The 19664-nt window shown below is 46.0% G+C and overlaps 1 protein-coding gene across 1 annotated transcript in view; it reads left to right on the forward strand.

Moving 5' to 3' along the window:
* The first annotated feature begins 577 nt into the window (after positions 1-577).
* Positions 578-19664, forward strand: part of LOC150040006 (protein Shroom2-like) — a 50281-nt gene continuing 31194 nt past the window's right edge. Inside the window, exons 1-2 of the mRNA XM_090327456.1 lie at positions 578-748; positions 18561-18712. Coding sequence (XP_090183582.1) covers positions 578-748; positions 18561-18712 — 323 coding nt within the window. The remainder of the gene's footprint in view (positions 749-18560; positions 18713-19664) is intronic.

Raw genomic sequence — 19664 nt, forward strand, 5'->3', positions numbered from 1 at the left:
GCCCCCACTGCCCAGCGGGCCACGCCCCCACTGCCGAGCGGGCCACGCCCCCACTGCCGAGCGGGCCACGCCCCCCGCTCAGCGGGCCACGCCTCCCCGCCCAGCGGGCCACGCCTCCACTGCCCAGCGGGCCACGCCTCCCCGCCCAGCGGGCCACGCCTCCACTGCCCAGCGGGCCACGCCTCCCCGCTCAGCGGGCCACGCCCCCACTGCTCAGCGGGCCACGCCTCCCCGCCCAGCGGGCCACGCCTCCACTGCCCAGCGGGCCACGCCCCCACTGCCCAGCGGGCCACGCCTCCCCGCCCAGCGGGCCACGCCCCCTGCTCAGTGCGCCCCGCCCTCTATGAAGCACGCCCCGCCCCTTGCTCAGCGCGCCCCGTTCCCCAGGCTCAGCGTGCCCCGCCCCCTGCCCGGCGCGCCCCGCCCCCTGCCCGGCGCGCCCCGCCCCCTGCCCGGCGCGCCCCGCCCCCTGCCCAGCGCGCCCCGCCCCTCCTTCTCCCTCCACCCCGCGCGCGTGCGCGGCGTGCGCTTGGAGCCTCCGTGCGTCCTGCGGGCGCTGGGGCGGGGGTTGTTTCTCATGGAGGAGGGCGCGGAGCCCCGAGCTGGGCCGGCGGAGGCGGAGGCCGAGCCGCGGGGGTCGCAGGACGGCGGCGGGCGTGTGGTGGAGGTGCTGCTGAGCGGCGGCGCGCCGTGGGGCTTCACCCTGAAGGGCGGGCGCGAGCATGGCGAGCCGCTGGTCATCACCAAGGTGAGCGGGACGGTGATCGGAGGTGCGGGTGGCCGTGGAGCGGGGGGGAGGAGGAGGAGGAGGAGGAGCAGGAGGAGGAGGAGGAGGAGCAGGAGGAGGAGGAGGAGGAGGAGGAAGAGAAGAGGAGGAGGAGGAGGAAGAGGAGGAGGAGGAGGAGGAGGAGGAGGAGGAGGAGAAGAGGAGGAGGAGGAGGAAGAGGAGGAGGAGGAGGAGGAGGAGGAGGAGGAGGAGAAGAGGAGGAGGAGGAGGAGGAAGAGGAGGAGGAGGAGGAGGAGGAGGAGAGGAGGAGGAGGAGGAGGAGGAGAGGAGGAGGAGGAGGAGAGGAGGAGGAGGAGGAAGAGGAGAGGAGGAGGAGGAGGAGGAGGGGAGGAGGAGGAGGAGGGGAGGAGGAGGAGGAGGAGGAGGAGGAGGAGGAGGAGGAAGAGGAGGAGGAGAGGAGGAGGAGGAGGAGGAAGAGGAGGAGGAAGAGGAGGAGGAGGAGGAGCAGGAGGAGGAGGAGGAGGAGGAGGAGGAGGAGGAGGAGGAGGAGGAGGAGGAGGAGCAATGGCTTCTGTTCCCAGGTCTCCCCTCCTTTCCTTCCCCAGCACCCCTCCCCCCTGCAAGGGTGTGTGTGTGGGGGGGGGGGCAGAAAAAAGGGGGATCCCCCCCCCACCCCACCTGTGCGCTTCTGTGAACTCTTCCTGTGCTGCACACCTGCGTTGGCTTCCACCCTTCCACACCCCTGGGCTGGCAAAGCTCAGCTGCTGGAAATTCACTCCATATACTGATTTTTTTTTTTTTTTCCAGCTTCCTGTGTGGAGCCAGAGAAAGTTTTCTTTACAGAAAAGTTGGCAGGGAACTCAAGACGGGTGTCCCCGCTCAGCAGGAAGGGCTGGGGTGTGTGTCTGTGTGTCTGGCTTCTGCCTGGTGCTCAGGAAATGACAATGATGTGGTCCCCCAGCCTCTCATGACCCTGGGAAGGCCAGGAAATGACAATGATCTGGTCCCCCAGCCTCTCATGAAGCTGGGAAGGTGCACAGCAAACTCCCCTCCGCTTGTTTTCTTCTGGGTTCAAAGTGGTGATCAGGGGCCTGGTGGTACAGTGTTTGTCCTAGCATGCACCGAGACCTGGGTTCGATTCCTTGGTACCACAGACATAGAAAAATATAAAAAAAAGCTGCAAGTGGTGCTGTGGCTCAAGTGGTAAGAGCGCCAGCCTTGAGAAAACCCCAGGACGGTGTTCAGGGCCCCAGGACTCGCAAAGAACAAAATTAAAAAATAAAAGCGGTGATTAAGTTTCCCTGGAAAGACTTCAACCTCTGCCCCCCCACCCCCTGCTCCACTTCCAAGAGCAAAGTTCGCTTTAAAAGTAAATATGCGCCACTAGTAAAAGCTATTTGAAGGTGACTTAGTGTTTTATTTATTTATTTTTTTAATCTGCCTGCTTCCCTCACCATAGCAGGGAGCAATTCAATGAAGCCTAACCCACCCTCCAAGTCTGGTTTTCAGGAGGTCGGGTAGCTTTGTTGTTCAGCCGGTGAAGGAGACTACGTGTTTCTCCGATTTGCCCTTCCTTTGCCAGTTTTCACTCCTGCATCAAGCTGATTCTTTGAAAAGACCCTGGGCAGGCGCTTCCTGCACACTTGTTTTTGCTTGTATTTTTCCTTTCTTTGTGCTGCTGTGGCTCAAACCCGGGCCTGGAACATTTCTGCTCTACCACGGAGGCTATACCAATGGCCTGTGGTTTCCAGCGAAGGTTGTAGAAGGCATTCCTGACGGTAACAGTGAAAAAGACAGAATTCACGCAGACCTTGAGTATTTCGTGTATTTCTTTTCTTTTTTTCTTTTTTGTCATGGGGCTTGAACTCTGGGCCTGGGTGCTTGTCCCTGAGCTCTTCAGCTCAAGGTTCTCCTCTTACCCCCTAGAGCCACAGCCCCACTTTCCCGTTTTCTTAGCGGTTAATTGGAAATAAGCGTCACAAGGTCTTTAGTGCCTGGGCTGGCTTTGAACCGTGATCCTCAGCTCTCAGCCTCCTAAACAGCTAGGATGACAGGTGTGAGCCACTGCGCCCCGCTTCAACACCAGTTCTTGCAATCTTTCCTTTGCACTTAAATCTTTGTAATTAAATAGTTATATATGCAGTTTGCTATTTAGCTGACTCTGATTTGGAGTAATTTGGATGTCGTTTGAAAGTCTCAGAAGAGTCCTCGTGTCCACACGGGAATGGGGCTGGAGGTGTAGGTAGGTCGGTGGTAGAGAGCTTGCCTTGCACCCATGGATCTCACCTCCAATACTGCACAACGAAACAGGCAGGGATGTCAGAAACAAGGCCGACTCGGTCCTCTTCAGGTACAGACATTTTCCTTAGGTCATTTTGTGCATGAAACAGTTGTCGGCCCAAGGAGGTTAAATTATTGTGTACCCTGAGGCCCCAAACCTGGCAAATCCTGGGAAGTCCTCTGGAAATTAGCTGGTGACTCCACATCTCCATAATGAGTATTGTGGTGAGGTCTGGGAGTGGCATTGTTAACTGTCTGAGCTGAATCGTGCTCCCTTACGACAGCTGTTGGTTGGCTGGTCGACCCACTCAACAGCTTTTCTCTCCCTACCACAGGCCATTGGCACCTGCCTCCAGGTGTGACAACCACAAAGGGTCCCCAGACATTGTAAAATCATTTGGCTAGGTTAAAAGGTAGGCTGCTGCCTTTTGCTTTTAAAGAGTTCTAGTTGCTTAATTCTTCTTTTTCAAGACATTGGCCTTTGGGGTGGGGTGTTTAGAAGGCCTTGCCATTTCCAGTGTTTGTGTGAAACCCTATTTCCTTCTCTGGCGTGGCCCTGAGAAACCAGCTTTATTTACATAGTAAAATGCAAACAAATACTTGCTTCATCTGTTTTTTTTTTCTGTAGCCAGAGAAAGGAAAAAAGAAACCCAGACTGTCTCCTGCGGTGTTTTATAAGCTTCCAGAGTGTAAAGTCTGACTTTTCTCTCTGATGTGAGGTAAAAGGACACTTAACATCCCAGGGAGAAACATTCAGGGAATGTGAGGAGCTTTGTGGAAGTCCAGTAAGGCCTCTGAGATGCCACAGGCTTCCACCCTGGTGACATTTCCACTGATTGACGTGTAATTTCAACTTTTGTTTCCAAATTTCTATTTGATTGAGTAGACTTTCTTGGAGGCATTTGTTCCACCTGACGTCTTGGATCTGAGCAGTTCGATTTATAACACCGCATTAAAAATATCTGTCGTCGACTCCCCTCTGTCACCGCTGTCAGAGGTCTTCTTCCTTTTCTTTGCAGCCTTGGGCCTTGTATTGAGCGACATTTCCCCCCAGCCCAGCCCTGCTACTTTGACTTTTTCCTTTCCTCTAGAAGTCAGTCAGGGAGAGCAAAGACAGAGCTGTCTGAAAAATGTCACCACAATGGCTTGCATTCCCAAGGGGCACGGGTTGTATTCTTTAAGAAGCATTAAAATGCACCAGCTGGGTGTCAAGAAGCCCCCCTGTGGCCTCAGGAACGTTTGTTAAAGGGTGAGGGTGCAATGGACTCTAGGCTTGCTTGTTCTTAACAGTCTCTCTGCTCCAGCACTACCCCCCCCCACACACACACCAAAAAGAACCCCCCAAAAACCAGAAACTAGGAAGAATGTTTTCATTTAGGCCTGGCCTTACAGAGAGGCTCCTTTGAGATAGTCCCTGCCTTTCTGGTTACCTCTGGGGAAATAGCCTTCAGGACGGAGACAGTGTGCGTGTATGTGTATGCATGCGTGCGTGCACGTGTGTGTGTGTGCATGCGTGCGTGCACGTGTACGTGTATGCATGCGTGCGTGCACGTGTGTGTGTGTGCATGCGTGCGTGCACGTGTGTGTGTGTGCATGCGTGCGTGCACGTGTACGTGTGTGCATGCGTGCGTGCACGTGTACGTGTGTGCATGCGTGCGTGCACGTGTGTGTGTGTGCATGCGTGCGTGCACGTGTATTGTATGCATGCGTGCGTGCACGTGTATTGTATGCATGCGTGCGTGCACGTGTGTGTGTGTGCATGCGTGCGTGCACGTGTACGTGTGTGCATGCGTGCGTGCACGTGTATGTGTGTGCATGCGTGCATGCATGCATATGACTGGTACTGAGACTTGAACTCAAGGCCTTTTGTTCTGGCTTGGCCCTTGTACTCCAGGCTGCTGCTCTTAGCACTTGTGCCACACCTCTGTTTTCTGCTCTTTGCTGATTCAGTTGACATAAGGCTCTCCCAGAGTTTTCTTTCTGCCCCAGCTGGCTTTGAAGGAGGATCCTCATATCTCAGCAAAGCAGATTGGAGCCACCAGTATCCTGTTCCAGAGCAGTTTTTTTTTTTTTTTCCAGTCCTGGGCTTGAGCTCAGGGAGGTTGTGGGGGGCTGGAGGTTTGGAGGTTCAGCTCCTGGAGGATTCCTCGTCTCTGAGACATCAGTGTTTACGAGTCACCCCTATACATCCTACATTTCCCCCATTATGAAACAGCTATAAAGTTTCAGCTGTGCATCATGCCTTGGGTACTTGCTGAGTTCAGTCTGTGGTGTATTTCTCCAACGTGTCCTGACATTTATCTCTTGGTTTAAAAACAAAAATGGAAGAGACTAACTAGTTTTTCCAAGAGCTGGCTGAATAATAAATAGTTGTTTTCAGCAGTTCATCATGAAGTGGGTGCTTTAATGCACTTTTATAGCCAAAGAAACTGGGCCTCTTGTCTGGCCTTGCAGGGGACGGTTTGGAATACATTTTGGGGTTGTTTCGTGTCAGCATGCAAAGAAACCTGAATTTGTGACTAGATTTTTAGGGGTGCTGGAGAGAGGGAGAAGGAGACGGCAGCCTTGGCTCTGTGGAACGTTTTCTTGTGCATAGCAGGCATTGTAAAGCTAATTGTAGGGTATAAAGGCTGAATAGACATTTTTTTTTTCCCCCCCAGGTTATCTTTTACTTTCAAACACTGGTTAAGTGTGGGGCATGACTTTGAGTAGTCGTAATTCTACAGGTTTCTGCTAGCCTTGGGTCTGTTATATCTGCAAACTTGACGCCGCAAAGAAGGCTCAGAAAGAGCTCTGGAGTCCATGTTGCTTTATATGGCTTTTTTTTTTTATTATTTTTTGGTGTCACGCGTGGGCTTGAACCTGATCACGAGCCATCGAGCAGGGAAGACTGCTGATGTTGGATCAGAAAAAAAGGGAAATCGGTTCAGCGTTGAGTAGGAAAGGGTGACATCGCCTTTCGGCCCAAAGGTGACTTAAGATTTTTCAGATCCAAGAGCAATTTGTGAAGCTAGCATTATAGATACCAGCCGCTGCTGCCTAGAGTATTTTCTTTTCTTTCTCTCCCTCCTCCTCCTCCTCCTCCTCCTCCTCCTCCTCCTCCTCCTCCTCCTCCTCCTCCTCCTCCTCCTCCTCTTCTTGCAAATAGTTACCATCACAGGAGCCAAAAAATATATTTATGACAAGTACAGAGAGAGGTTTTTTTTTGTTCCAGGATTACTTGTTATCATCGGCTTGTTCTAAGAAATAAAGTCCTGAAAGAGATCAAAAGTGCTTTAATCCACTAAGCCCCCAGTTTTTGAAAGTGAGAGCATTTTTATGTATATCTGTACAGTAAGAGGGAAGGATTACGTACTTGGTTGAAGGAATCACCGTGGGTGTGCACGGAACACCTAGCTTATTTCCCACACGCTGATTCTATACAATGCGACCTTGGGTGATCGATAATTTAAATTCTCCTATGGTGTTGCTTTGCCTCGGTCTCCCCTTGTCGATGGGATCTCTGGAGAAGTAGAGCAAGAAGGTGTGGGAAATCATTTCCAGTGCCTCCACCTCCACGTTCTGTGGAACTGACCGTGTTGTTTTAGAAATGAAGTACGGGAAGGCAGCTTGTTGAAGAACGGCATCGTCTCCGCAAGGCTTCTAAGTATGATCCTGGCTACTCTGCAGGCTGAGAACTGAGATTGTGGTTCAAAGCCACCCAGTGAGGAAAAAATCTGAGAGATTTAATGTCCAGTTAATCAGCAAAAGCCCACACGGACGGATGATTTCAGTGGCAGAGCATAGTAGTTATGTGTGAGATGCAACTCATAAAAGACGTTCCAATGGTTTTGCAATCAGATGAGATATTCACGCATGCCGATTGAGCCGTTGCAATGGTAAGAAATGACCATTTACACTGCATGTGGCGGTTCAGCCCTTGAAGGCCCTGCGTTCGTTTTTTCCGCACTGCACGTGGGGGGTTGGTGGGACAGTGGAGTAGAGATTTTTTTTTTTCATGGTGGTCTATGAAGTACATAAAAAAAAAGACAAAACTCCACTGTTGCTGACCCTCATCAGAAGCTTACACCTGAAATCCTAGCCACTCAAGAGATGGAGATCTGAGGATCGCACTTGGAAGCCATGAGCGGAAAAAGCTTCGTGAGAGTTTCATGCTATCCGTTCAAGCCCCAGTTCTGCACAACAACAACAACAAAAAATGTGCATATGCACAACACGCTTGGATTTGTGCTTCCTCCGTTTCTTTCCTAAACTCTGGGATGGCTCTTGGGTGTGATGGAAGGGTCTTTGAAACAACAAGATGCAAAAGGAAAGCTTTGTACGTGATCGAATTCCCTATCTGCATTTGTAAATGCCGACGCATTGAGCTCTCGTCGGTCTGGTCGTGGTGCTGCAGCTGCAACTCAAGGTCTCGCGCGCTCATTGGCCATCTACCGCTTGATCCATACCTGGTTTGTATGAGTGAATTGGAAATGAGCTGGTTTCCAAGCACACTGGTGAGATCTCAGCCTCCTGAGTGGCTGAGATGATTAGTGGCCCGACCCTTTCTTTTACTGGTGGAACTCAGCATCTTTCACTCTTGTGGTTTACCTGCGTACGGTGGATGCTTTACCCCTTGATGGACACATTTGCTAGTGGATTGGAAATAGAGTCTGTGGGAATTTTATGACTGGGCTAGCTTCGACCCTCAATTCTCCAGTTCTGAGTCTCCCCAATGGCTTCATTGACCATGCCCAGGCTTCCCAGAGCTTGTGTCGATCGCATCCTGGACTTGAGTTGGGGTGCTTTGCAAGAAAGAGAATGAATGTGTAAAATCTGGAGGGTGTCGGTTCGAGATCCTTTTATCCTGAACTCTGTCTGCCTAGAGTACTTGGTATAAAAGGTGGATTTATTTATTTTTTTTTTTTAACATCTAATGTGCATGTCAAAGATTAGGAGTTTTATGGGATGTTTAGCCCGGTGGTTATAATGAACCTTGCATTGTAATCATCCGGCAAGCTTAGCTTGCCGCATTATTTTTGTTTTTGTAAGAATTCTTAACCTACTCGACCACCAGCAAGTGTATTAGGTCTGGATCTGAGCCGTGGATCATAGAACAGAGGGTAAGAGGGAGACGAGGAGGGAGGCCTATAACAGCGAGCAGGAGTCGGGTCGTAGATTCAGGAGCAAAGGGAGCCATGGAAGGTGGTATGGTTTGGGTACTGTGATCAAATGTTGGTGCTTTCATTTACTAACGATATGTTCACAGGTGACTTATTTCATTTTCCTTATCCCAGTTGCTTCATCTTTTGGATGGGAATAATAGAGGAATCATATTGTATTCTGGAACGGTGAAAGAACATATAACGTTCTCCACGGGAATAACACATAAATCATATGTATTCTCGAATGATGAAAGAATATATACACTTCTCCAAACAGTGTAGAACCAGCCACAGAGGAAGTCTGTACTTGTGATCTATTCTTTCTTGAAATTTTTATTTATATACGGGCTGTGTGATCTGTTTTTTTTTTTATTTTTATTTTTATTTATATGGGCTTTATTTATACTACATACATGATACTTCCAAGAAAGGTGAATTTCAGAAACACAAGTGACAGAGTTATTTGAGAATAGGTTGACAACTCAATAGCCCAAAATGATCCACATAATTGTATGCATCTAATCTTTTTATTTACCTATATATTGACCTATTTTTTTTTTTTTTTACCAATCAGTTTTGTCTTTTGTTTTCTCACTTTTTCTTTTATTAAAGAATATATTAACATTGATTTTTACGTCATATTTCAAATGACATCTTTAACAAGTATTCAAGAAGGGCATCTCTGTATGCAATCACTGGCAGTTGGTTGGCCGTCTTTCTACTGTAGCGGCTATGCTTTTATCTGTGCAGAAACTTTTTATTTTTTAAGTAGTCCCATTTATCGAGTCTCTCTCCAATCTGCTGTGACCCTGGGATTCTGTTCAGGAATCTGTTGCCTGTGCCTTTGAGTTCCAGTGTCTCTGCAACTCTATTGTGCAGTGGTTTCAAGGTTTCCGGTCTGAGGGTTCCAGCATTATCTTGAAGAGAAGTGGAGAGAGTGGGCCTCCCTGTCTAATTCCTGATTTTAAGGTAAATGGTTCCAGTCTTTCACCATTTAGTATAATACTGGCTGTAGGTTTTTCACGCATGGCTTTAATTATTTTAAGGAATGTACCTCTTATTCCTATTTTTTTCTAGTGCTTTCAACATGAATAATGGATGTTGTATTTTGTCAAATGCCTTCTCCACGTCCAGAGAAATTATCCTATGATTCTTACCCTTAGCTCTATTGATGGGATGTATTACATTGATTGATTTGCGAACGTTAAACCAGCCTTGCATCTGTGGGATGAAGCCTCCTTGGTCGTAGGGTATAATTTTTTTTTTAAATTTGTTTCTGGATTCTGTTGGCTAGTATTTGATTGAGGAGTTTTGCATCTGTGTTCATTAGATAGGTCTGTAGTTTTCTTTTTTTTGTTGGGTCTTTTCCTGGTGTACTACTTTGAGCTACAGCTCCCAATTTTGGCTTTTTGCAGTCTAATTGGAGATTCCCACAAGTTTCCTATCTGGAAAGTTGGCTGGCTTTGAACTATCCTCGGATCTCAGCCTCCTGACGAGCGGGGGCGTCCCACGAATCCTGTCCCTTTCTTTTTCTTTTACTTTCTCTGTCTGGTCTTGATTACTTTCTCTTTTTTGATACCTTCTTCCTTCAGTTTAATCATGCTCTCTCTCTGTTTCCGTGCATCCTTTTTTTTTTTTTCCCTCTTTGCTTCCTTTGTTCCTGCCTTACGTCTTGCCGTAACATCTTCCTTTTTTTTTAAAAATTAATTTTTGTCACAAGATGAGGGGCGGGGGTGGGGGGGCGGAGGGAAATGGGGACCAAGATATGAGAAAGGATATCAATGTATGTGAATTAATGCACCTTCTATGTGGCAAATATCATGTAACGCTTGTATTAATTACAATGAAAATATATGAAAAAAAATTAATTCTTGTCTTTAATTGCCTTAACTTTTATGGCCCGTAATTTACAAAGTAGCTATCGGAGTCCTTTTCTCTTAGAAATTGGTAAAAAGCATCACTATCAACCACACATACATAATAGTTCCGCATCTTTGTGTTTGTGAATAGCGGCTATAACCAGCCAGCTGCTTCTGCTGAGATCGAATACTTATAATGATGATTTCCACCAGAAACGACAAGGTAGATGACATAGAAATATTCCTATTAACAATTACAAAGAGTTTTTCCTTTTCCTTCTCTTTACTGGAGTTTGAACGCACTGGCTTTTCACTAGGTTTTTCACTTAAGAATAGTGCCTTCCTACTTGAGCCACATTTTCACAAACCGAAGCAACAATATTTAAGATCTCATTCATTTATTCATTTCACACATTAACTGACGTATTTATTAAAGTGCCGGAGATTAAACCCAGGGCTTCATCATCGAAGACAAGGACTTGGAAACACTGAGCCTCATCCTCACCATTCAATTTACATTGTAAATTGAAGTTTGAATTTAATTAATTACATCCTGGGGTTTCTCCACTTCATCCTTTTAGTTTAAACAACAGTTTAAACATTAAAAGCTCGTTGATTTCTAGCTAGAGCAGGAGAAAAAGTGTTTTAAGTTGGAATACATGAGTCTCTCCCATGTTCTCTGCATCACAGGAGGCAGAGTGGTGCGTTTGCTTCCGTCAAAGGAGGGAAGCAGTTTCCCATTTTGGGATGAAGTATCCCACTTTCAGACTTAGTGGCGTAGAGACAGGAATAATTGACTTTTCCTGATTCAAAAGTTCACTATTCTTGCCATGAGAGCTTGAGGAGGGGGGGTTGGTGCGGGGAAATCTCCTGCAATATCAAGGTTCCAAAGGTTAGGGAGTAATTATATGTTTGAAAGAGGTTTTTTTTTAAAGTCTCTGTCTGAAACTTAAAGTTGCTGGAAGATTCTCTTTGAGGGTCACTATTAAAGGAAAAGCATCTCAGGTTGCATTGCCAAAAGATCAAAGGAGTCATGAATTTTTCTTTTTTTTTTTTTTTCTGTTTTTGCTCAAGGTCAGTGCTCTATCCCTTGAGCCGTAGCTCTTAGTTTTGGCTTTTTTGGTGGTTCACTGGAGATAAGAGTCTTACGGGCTTTCCTGCTTGCCCGTCTTCAAATCACACACACACATACACACACGTGTGTGTGTAAATTTTAAAATATATTCAAAAATAAATTTAAAAATCTTATTCCCCAACGCCTTTCTTTGATGATTATCACTTTGCTCCTCCCCCTTTAAAAATTTGTAGTTATTTTATTTCTATTTTTGGGCTGGAAATTCAATCCTAGGCTTCACGTATACTTAAAAAATTTTTTTTTTCTCTGTTCCCAAGACTATATCATTAACTCTTACTGGTCATTGAGAGACAACAAGAAAAGATTCCTACAAATGCTCACTTTTCACAGAGTGAAAACCCCATCATTTTTAACACATAATGCTTCTTTTTGGGGTGTGGTTCTGAAGTTCCCTAGGTGCTTTCCCTTAGCTTTTCCCCCTCCATGCTGGCACCCTACCACTTGAGCCACGACTCTACCTCCAGCCTTTTCTATTTGATCGGAATGTAGTGGAAAGAAGTTAGGTCACTGAGGGAATAGTGGGACTTTAGCTCCCCCATCCCAGGTCCTTTGACTCTTGTTTGTCTTTTCACTCAAAGTTAGTGCTCCAGCCATTGCGCCCTGTCTCCACTCCAGGCCTTTTGCTAGTTAACAGAAGATAAGAGTCTCCCAGACACGTCTTTGCTTTCCAGCAGCTTTGGGATGAGTTGCTTCTTCTGCCCCTTCCTCCTTCAAAGGGAATGAAGCCAAGTGAGTAAACTGAGGCAGGAATAAACCTCTACTCCTGATAAGACAATGATCCCAGGGTTTTCGTTACAGTAACACAACACTAACTCACATACTGGGAGAGTCCAGTGCCTGGCTGGACTTGTTGTGAAATTTCACCTTGCATAAGAAAAACCCAAGTGGCTTGTTTGGGAGGTGGGTTGCTTGCCGTGTGTTCTGCTTGGCCTGTTGGCGTGCTGCTAAAAGCGCTAGAGAGGAGAGATTCTAGCAGACCTTGCAGGAATTGAGCTTCATAAAAAGCAGGGTTAGCTTGTCCATCTTGCTGATTCCTCTGTGACTGGGAAGAATTCAGGGATAATCTTTACCGTAAATATACGAACCACACGTGTTCATTTGCAAACTGGAAACAAGGAAATGTGACCCAGAAGATCCAAGGTGCTCAGCTTTGACTGTGTGGAGTACCAGAGGTTCACAGGAAAAATGCATGATGTGTGTGTGTGTGCATGCATGCATGCACATGCACACGTGTGTGTGTGTGTGTGTGTGTGTGTTTGTTTGGAAGATAAACAACCTTTGGCAGTGTAAAAAGCTGGTTGGAGCTGGAGTTCCCCAGTGTGTTTGGAATGGAGCCTGGGAGCTTGGTTCTCACCGGGCTACCTTCCCTGAAGCTCTGCTATCTGCACGGAGGTATTTTCCTATGGCTCCTGACACAGGCAAGGCTTTAGGAGTGTCTAACTTTGTGGCTTGGGCGAGGTTGATCATTAAAATCCTTACACTATCAACCCCGTCTTTGCTTGTGCTCCGGGATGGTTTTTTTTTTTTAATGTATTATAAGATTGTTAGGAAAATCTAATAAGCCAAGTAATGTGAAAAATGTGTTTCATCTTGCCTCTCCCTGACCCCAGGAAGTAACCCTGAATTCTTGTCCTATAGAGAAAAAGCCGCTATCGTTATTAACCTGACGATGGAATGGACAAAGCCTTCTGTATATCCCCTGGGTGGTTTCGCAGGATCTTAAAGCCCTGTGCTGTTCCCAGGTCCTGTCCTGTCCAGTCTGCTGTGTGGGCCTGGCGTCTCATGCTTTCTCTGTTTGATCCAAGGGAGTCTTCTTTACCCCCTTTCCTTTTTGTGCCAATACTAAGCTTGAATTCAAGGCCTTGCATTCTCACTTGATTTGCTCCAGGCGAATACTCTTAGCACTCTGCTGGCCTTTTTTTTGTTTTTTTTTTTTTCTGGTTCATTGGGGATAAAAGTCTCAGGGACTTTTCTTCCCTGGCTGGGCATTGAACCTCGGTCTTCAGATCCTTAGATCTAGGTTTCCCGAGTAGCTAGGATTACAGGCGTGAGCCACCAGCACCTGCTTTACAATGTTTTCTTTTACTATTTCCGTTTTAGAAAATAGTTGGGAATTTTTCTTTTATTTTTTTTTTTTTATTGTCATTAGTAAAAGGGTTTACATGATATTTGCCAGATAGAAGGTGCATTCATTCACATGCATGGATACCCTTTCACACGTCTTGGTACCCATGTTATCTGCTATATATGTCCGGTTACTTTTTAATCCCGTTCTAATCGTTTTCCTTCTCTGTCACCGCACAGAAAGCTGACAAGCCACCCAGGCTTAGGCATGCCTTGGCATTCCACAGCTGGGTCGAGGTCAGGACCTGAGATGCCTCTTGTGTGTCTGTGTTCTGGCTCTGTCTACCCCTATTTTCCTTCCCTGTTGCTTTGCCTGGGAAAGCAATGAACCAGTCCATGTCATTAGATTATTTTTTTGTTAACTGATTTCCTTAGTGTCTCCTTATGGGCCCTTTTCTGTGTATGTGTTTTATTCCCAGGACACCACAATACATTGAATCTTCCGCTGCTTAGGTACTGGCAACGTGCTTTTCTCTCAGAATTTTTTCTGATTTTTTTTTTTTCCATGGAATAATGAGGTTTGATTTGGTGGGAAAGGGCCATCTTTTATCATGCATTTTCTTCATATTTAGTTGGCTGTCTGCTTGCCTGTCTGGATCTATTTCCATCCATCCTGTACCGCCCTACCCTTGAGCCAAGCCCCATTTCCCATTTTCTGGAGGTTCACTGGAGATAAGAGGCTCAGGTCCTTTTGTGCCTGGGCTGGCTTTGAACCTGGATCCTCACATCTCAACGTCCTGAGTAGCTCGGATGACAGGTGAGCCACCTCGCCTGGCGCGCTTTCATTTGAGCCTTTTGCTGCAGGATCTCCTCATTTTCACTCTTTGCTCCTGCTTTTTCTCTCTTTTCACGTTTGCACTCTGCTTTCCTTTTCTTGTATTTTTTCTTAAAAAAAAAAACAAAACTAAAGAAAGGTTTTAATAATAAAATTAGTACATCTAGGGCCGGGAGTTTGGCCTAGTGGTTAAAGTGCTTGCCTAGCGTGCATGAAGACCCGGGTTCGATTCCTCGGTACCACATACATAGAAAAAAGCCGGAAGTGGTGCTGAGGCTCAAGTGGTACAGCTCTGGCCTTGAGAAAGTCCAAGGACAGTGCTCAGGCCCTGAGCCCAAGCCCAGGACTGGCAAAAAAAAAAATCTATAAAATAAGACAATTTCCAGGCAAATTATTCAGTCCCAATGACACAGCTTGGTGATCATGTGGGGACCAAACCCAGCCAGACAGACTAAATGTGGATGGAATTTGTGAACTATCTGATTGTCAGTTTTCTAGGGGGTGGCAATGTGATTCTGGTTCCTTATTCATTTGGAGACTTCATTCATTTGGAAACACAATTGCATATTCTGTTGAATGTCAGCTCAATCTCATGTCCCGTTCTTTTAAATTCAATTTAATTTAATTTTTTATTGTTGGGGTAATGTATGGAGGGGTTACAGTTACATTTGCCAGGTAGTAGGTGCATTACTTCTCATTCATTTTCTTGTATTTTCGGTCTCGTTCTCACACTTTTGCTCTCGCCTTCTTTATTTCACTTTTTTCTTGCCTTTGCTCTTTTATTTTTCTCTCATTTTCTTACTCTTCTGCCTCCTTGATGTTTGTCTTGTGCGTTCGCTGGCTCTCTTGACTTTGCTCTTGCTTTCTTTTGCTCTCGTTTTTCACTCACTTTCTGTCAGTATTTTTTGTGAGACTCATTCATCTATTGCTGGTCATTCATTTTAACTGGTTTGACGTCTTTTCCCTTAATTTCTTTTTCACCCCGCCTCAGAGATGAGACATGTTGCACATAGATTTGGAGTCTGTGTTCCCTTGTGACTCCTGCCGGGTGGCTCTCTGGTTGCTCTGCTTGATTGATTGTCTTCTTTCCGCTGCATTTCAGAGTCATGATTCACTTTCCAGGTCAATGTCCACAGAACCAGGAAAATCTCTTTTGTCGAATACCCCGACAGGCCAGGGTTTAAACTTTCAGTCTCCCAATGTATAAGAACTTAGGCCTTCAAGCCTAAGTAGCTGAATCTCTCTCAAGCTACGTAGGAGACAAAGATCTAGGAATCATGTTTGTAGATTATTCTGTGTAAAAAGACGTTTGAAAGACAGCATGCCTACCAATTGCTGGGTGCAATGACATACGCCTGTCGTCCCTAGGGACATAGGGAAGGGCTAGGTCTGGGTGCAGTGGTGCGTGCCAGTTAATCTACAGCAACAGAGTGAAGCAGAAATAGAATTTAAATCCAGGCCACCCACACATGATCTTGGGGGGAAAAAGAAAAAAAAAAAACACGAGAAAGGCTAGTAGAGTGGCTCAAATGGTCACAACTTGAAGGAGGAGAGATTTATTGGGGGTCCTTGTTTATAAAGACCCAGGTTCGATTCCTCAGCACCACATAACATGGAAAAAAGCCAGACGTGGTGCTGTGGTTCAAGTGGTAGAGCTCCAGCCCTGAGAAAGTCTAAGGACAGTGCTCAGGCCCTGAGTTCAAGGCCCAGGGCTGGCAAAAAAAAAAATAGAGTCTAATGGACATTCATGCCGTGATCTCAGACTCTTGAATAGCTGGGATTACAGGCGTGAGCTATTGGCAACTATCCTTGTATTTCCTTTAAATAGGAGAAATGTCTGGTTTTCACATAATGTAGTGAGGCTAAACTTTTTGCAATCACCCTATTTATAAATTGTAACTTTCTTCTTTTTATAATGCTAGAGTGGCTTAAAAATACAGCCTTAGCCTTCTGGGTATCCTAGGGTATGTCTTAACCCATCCCTCCCCCTACCCCCTCCCTCCTCCATCCCCACCATGGGGCCCAGGCTTGCCTCACACTTTTGATTCTCCTGCTTCTGCCTGCTAAAGAACCATGATTATAGGCAAGTGCTACTCTGCCAGGCTTAGACAACTAACCCTTCTTACCATTTTTTTTTTTGTATGATCAACCTGAGAGGAAGAAAACTCCTCCTACCCAATGCCAGGCATAGTGACAGACATCTCTATTCCCAGTTACTTTGGAGATGGAGGCAGAAGCAGTGCTTGAGCGTGGTAGTTGGGTGGGAATCATCCTGAACAGCATAGCAAGACTTCATCCGTAAAAAAAAAAAAAAAGTTTTACAATCCGGTTGCAGGTGGGTCATGCCTATTATCTTTAGATCTTAGCTACTCGGCAGGCTAAGATGTGAAAGTTGAGGTTCAAAGCCAAGCCTGGGCAGGAAAGAACAAAGAGAAGAAAAGTTTGCAGGCAGGTAGTGCACGAGAAATGCTGTTAAAAATTAAGTCTTACACCTTGGAGGCCATGGGCCTCTGTCCCCTCCTTCCGAGTTAGCTCATTTCCAACATAATGTCTAGTGAGTGTCACTACGGAATTACATCACCCTTTATCCCATGGTTTCTGTGCTTCCCTGCCCCCCCTCCCAAAAAAAAAAAATCAAATAAACTTACCTACAAGATAAAGGATACATAAAAAAAAAAGCTGGGACAAAAGGGAAAAATACCAGAAGAAGAAAAAGAACTGCAAATACTACGATTTAAAAAAAAAAAAAAAACCCTTTTATTTTCAGTTCTCGGAGTTAATTTCCATACTTTCCAGCTTTTCTGGTACTTAAGTGGAGGTTAAGACTCTCATGGACTTTCCCGCCCTGGCTGGCTTTGAACTGTGACCTTGAGATCTCAGCCCCCCGAGAAGCTAGGATTCTAGGCGTGAACCTCTCGTCGTACCTGGCTCTGATAGATCCTTTACCCTTTGCGTTCACGTTGTTTAGATGTAAATCCTCCCTTTCTGGGGATTGTTTTTAGCTGTTATCCTTTTAGGCTTCTTTTCTACCTGCATGGGAGTAGGGTAGGCTGACACCTTTGCCTGTGTCCTGGGCTCTCCCTTGCTCCCTGTTGGGTGGAGCCAGCCTTCCTCTTGCAGGCCTTTTTATTCATTCACAGATGCTCATGGACCCAGAGTCTTTTCAGTGCCTGGCTTCTGCCCAGCCTTAACCTTTCCTCCTGACTGCCAAGCTTGCTCGGACCTACAATTCGGGGTATCGGGGAGGAATTCTTTTGTTTGGTGTGCACACACCAGGGTGGGTAGCTTGCCATTCCTGTGGGCTTCCTTGTTATCACAGGCAGTCAGACCTCCGTGCTTGCCCTGGGTGAGTCAGGCTTCCTTTCTAAAGGAAGGGAGCCCCAGTAGAATTGGTCTATGAGCCAGAAAGCATATGGACCCAGTGTTGTGACTGAGGTCCCATTGGAGCAATTCCATACGATCGTGGTTATGATTCATTGAAAACCCAGTGTCAACTTTAAATTGGTTTTTCTCAAGTTCCAGCCTAATAAATGCAACTGAATTTGAGAAGTTAGATAAGACTATACCGTGGAAGTTTTTAAAAGCTTTTTCTTTTTTTTTTAACTACTTTCCCAGGAAAGCACAATAAATATCCGGAGGACACAGCCTCTTGGCAAGGAAGCCAATGGAAAGAAAAATTATTCTAGCTCAAGAACTGGCATCAAACACCAAAACCAAAACCATAGTTCATACTATGGTATGTTATTTAGCCATATAAAAAGGGATGCGGTAAACTCAGGCCATGACATAGTTGACCCCCTAGCAGCATTATGTGAAGCCAAAGAAGCCAGATACAGAAGAACACACATTGTATGATTACATTTACGTGAACTTTTCCAAGTAGGCAAATCTGTGGGCGTACAACGTGCGTTCGAGTTGGGCATGGTGGTACATGCCTTGAATTCTGGCATGCACCAGAATTGAAGCAGGAAGAGTATGAGTTTAAGTCCAGCCTAGGATATATAGCAAAACCCTGTGCAAAAGAAGGGAAGGGGAAGGGAGAGGAGGAGCAGGAAGGGGAGGGAAGGAAAGAGAGAAGTACATTAGAGATGGCCGAAGGCCGGCAGCATTGGAAAGTGGCTGCAAATGGGCATGATGGTTTTGCAGTGGGTGGTTTGGGAACATGTTGTGGAATAGACCGAAACACACCAGGAAAAAATTACATGCCTTACGTGATTGAATGTATAGTGCTCGGACTGTAGTATGAACCATGGAATGGTTGCAAAAACTAGATAATGGGATTGATGTCTGAGGAAATGTTGAGCCAATTAAGAAAATGGCCCCCTTTTATGGCATGGATGCGGAAAATGAACCCATGTGTGTGGATTTCATGGTTTCGGTTGTGAGAATGTCCAAGCCTTCTCGTTCTGTCGGTGATGCACAGAAGCTCCAGTCGGTCCTTGGGGAAAGAAGTAGGGCGTGACTGCACGGTCCCTTCTCACAGGCGAAGCTCATGCAAGCCCGTTGTGTGTTGCAGGTCGAGGAAGGCAGCAAAGCGGCAGCTGCGGACAAGCTCCTGGCTGGAGATGAGATTGTGGGCATCAATGACGTGGGCCTCTCGGGGTTCAGACAGGAAGCCATTTGCCTGGTGAAAGGGTCCCATAAGACCCTCAAGCTGGTGGTCAAAAGGTAAGATGGGGACCCCTTTCCATGCTTACCGTGACAAGAGGGAGGAGAACATAACACGTGAGGGCTAACTGGTTTACCCAGGCCACTGTGGTCATCTGATTTGCACCAAGTCCTCCACGCACACGTGTGTGTGTAATTACAATGATAGCCAGCATTCTAAATCCTTCGGGGATTTTCTACCAAAATATCTGTATGTTCTTTTTTGACAGAATTAATGGCTTTTTTTTTTAAAAGAAAGTAGATTTTAAGAAATAGAACATTTATTTCAATATTGGTGTGTGTGAGTGTGAGAGAGAGACACAGAGAGACAGAGAGAGACAGAGAGGGGGGGGAGAGAATGAGAATATATTGGGGTTTGAACCCAGAGCTCCACTCTCTTTTTCTTTATCAGTTGTGGGACTTGAACTCAGGGCCTAGGTGCTGTCTCTGAGCCTCTTTGTGCTCAAGGATAGCATTCTACCAATTGAGTCACAGCACTACTTGTGGTTTTCTGGTGGTTAACTGGAGATAAAGGTCTCAGAGGGACTTTTCTAGTGGGGCCAGCTTCAAACCATGATCCTAGATCCCAGCCTTCTGAGCAGCTGGGATTATAGGCGTGAACCATGAGCACCCAGCAGGACAGATGGGAATCATAACTTAGAGCCCTGTTTGGCATTCTCTATACTCACAGTTTCTTTTAAATAGGGGTGTGTACAGAATTATTATGTTGTTTAAGTAGAATTAATACTCTAAGTAACAATGCCTAATGAGGCATAAAAACCAAGTGGTTAATTCAAATGCATATATATCTAAGCATTATTTAAATAACATACTTGGGTGTTGTAAAATTTCTTTAAAAACATTTCTATCTGAATTTTGAAACAGTAGAAGTAGATGGACTGAATTTGATCAGACTACATTATCTGCATATATGGAAATAATACAATTAATATATGCTAATTAATAACAACAA

Source organism: Megascapheus bottae, unplaced genomic scaffold, assembly GCF_031878675.1.
Source record: "Megascapheus bottae isolate mThoBot1 unplaced genomic scaffold, mThoBot2.hap1 HAP1_SCAFFOLD_263, whole genome shotgun sequence".
Classification (NCBI taxonomy): Eukaryota; Metazoa; Chordata; class Mammalia; order Rodentia; family Geomyidae; genus Megascapheus; species Megascapheus bottae.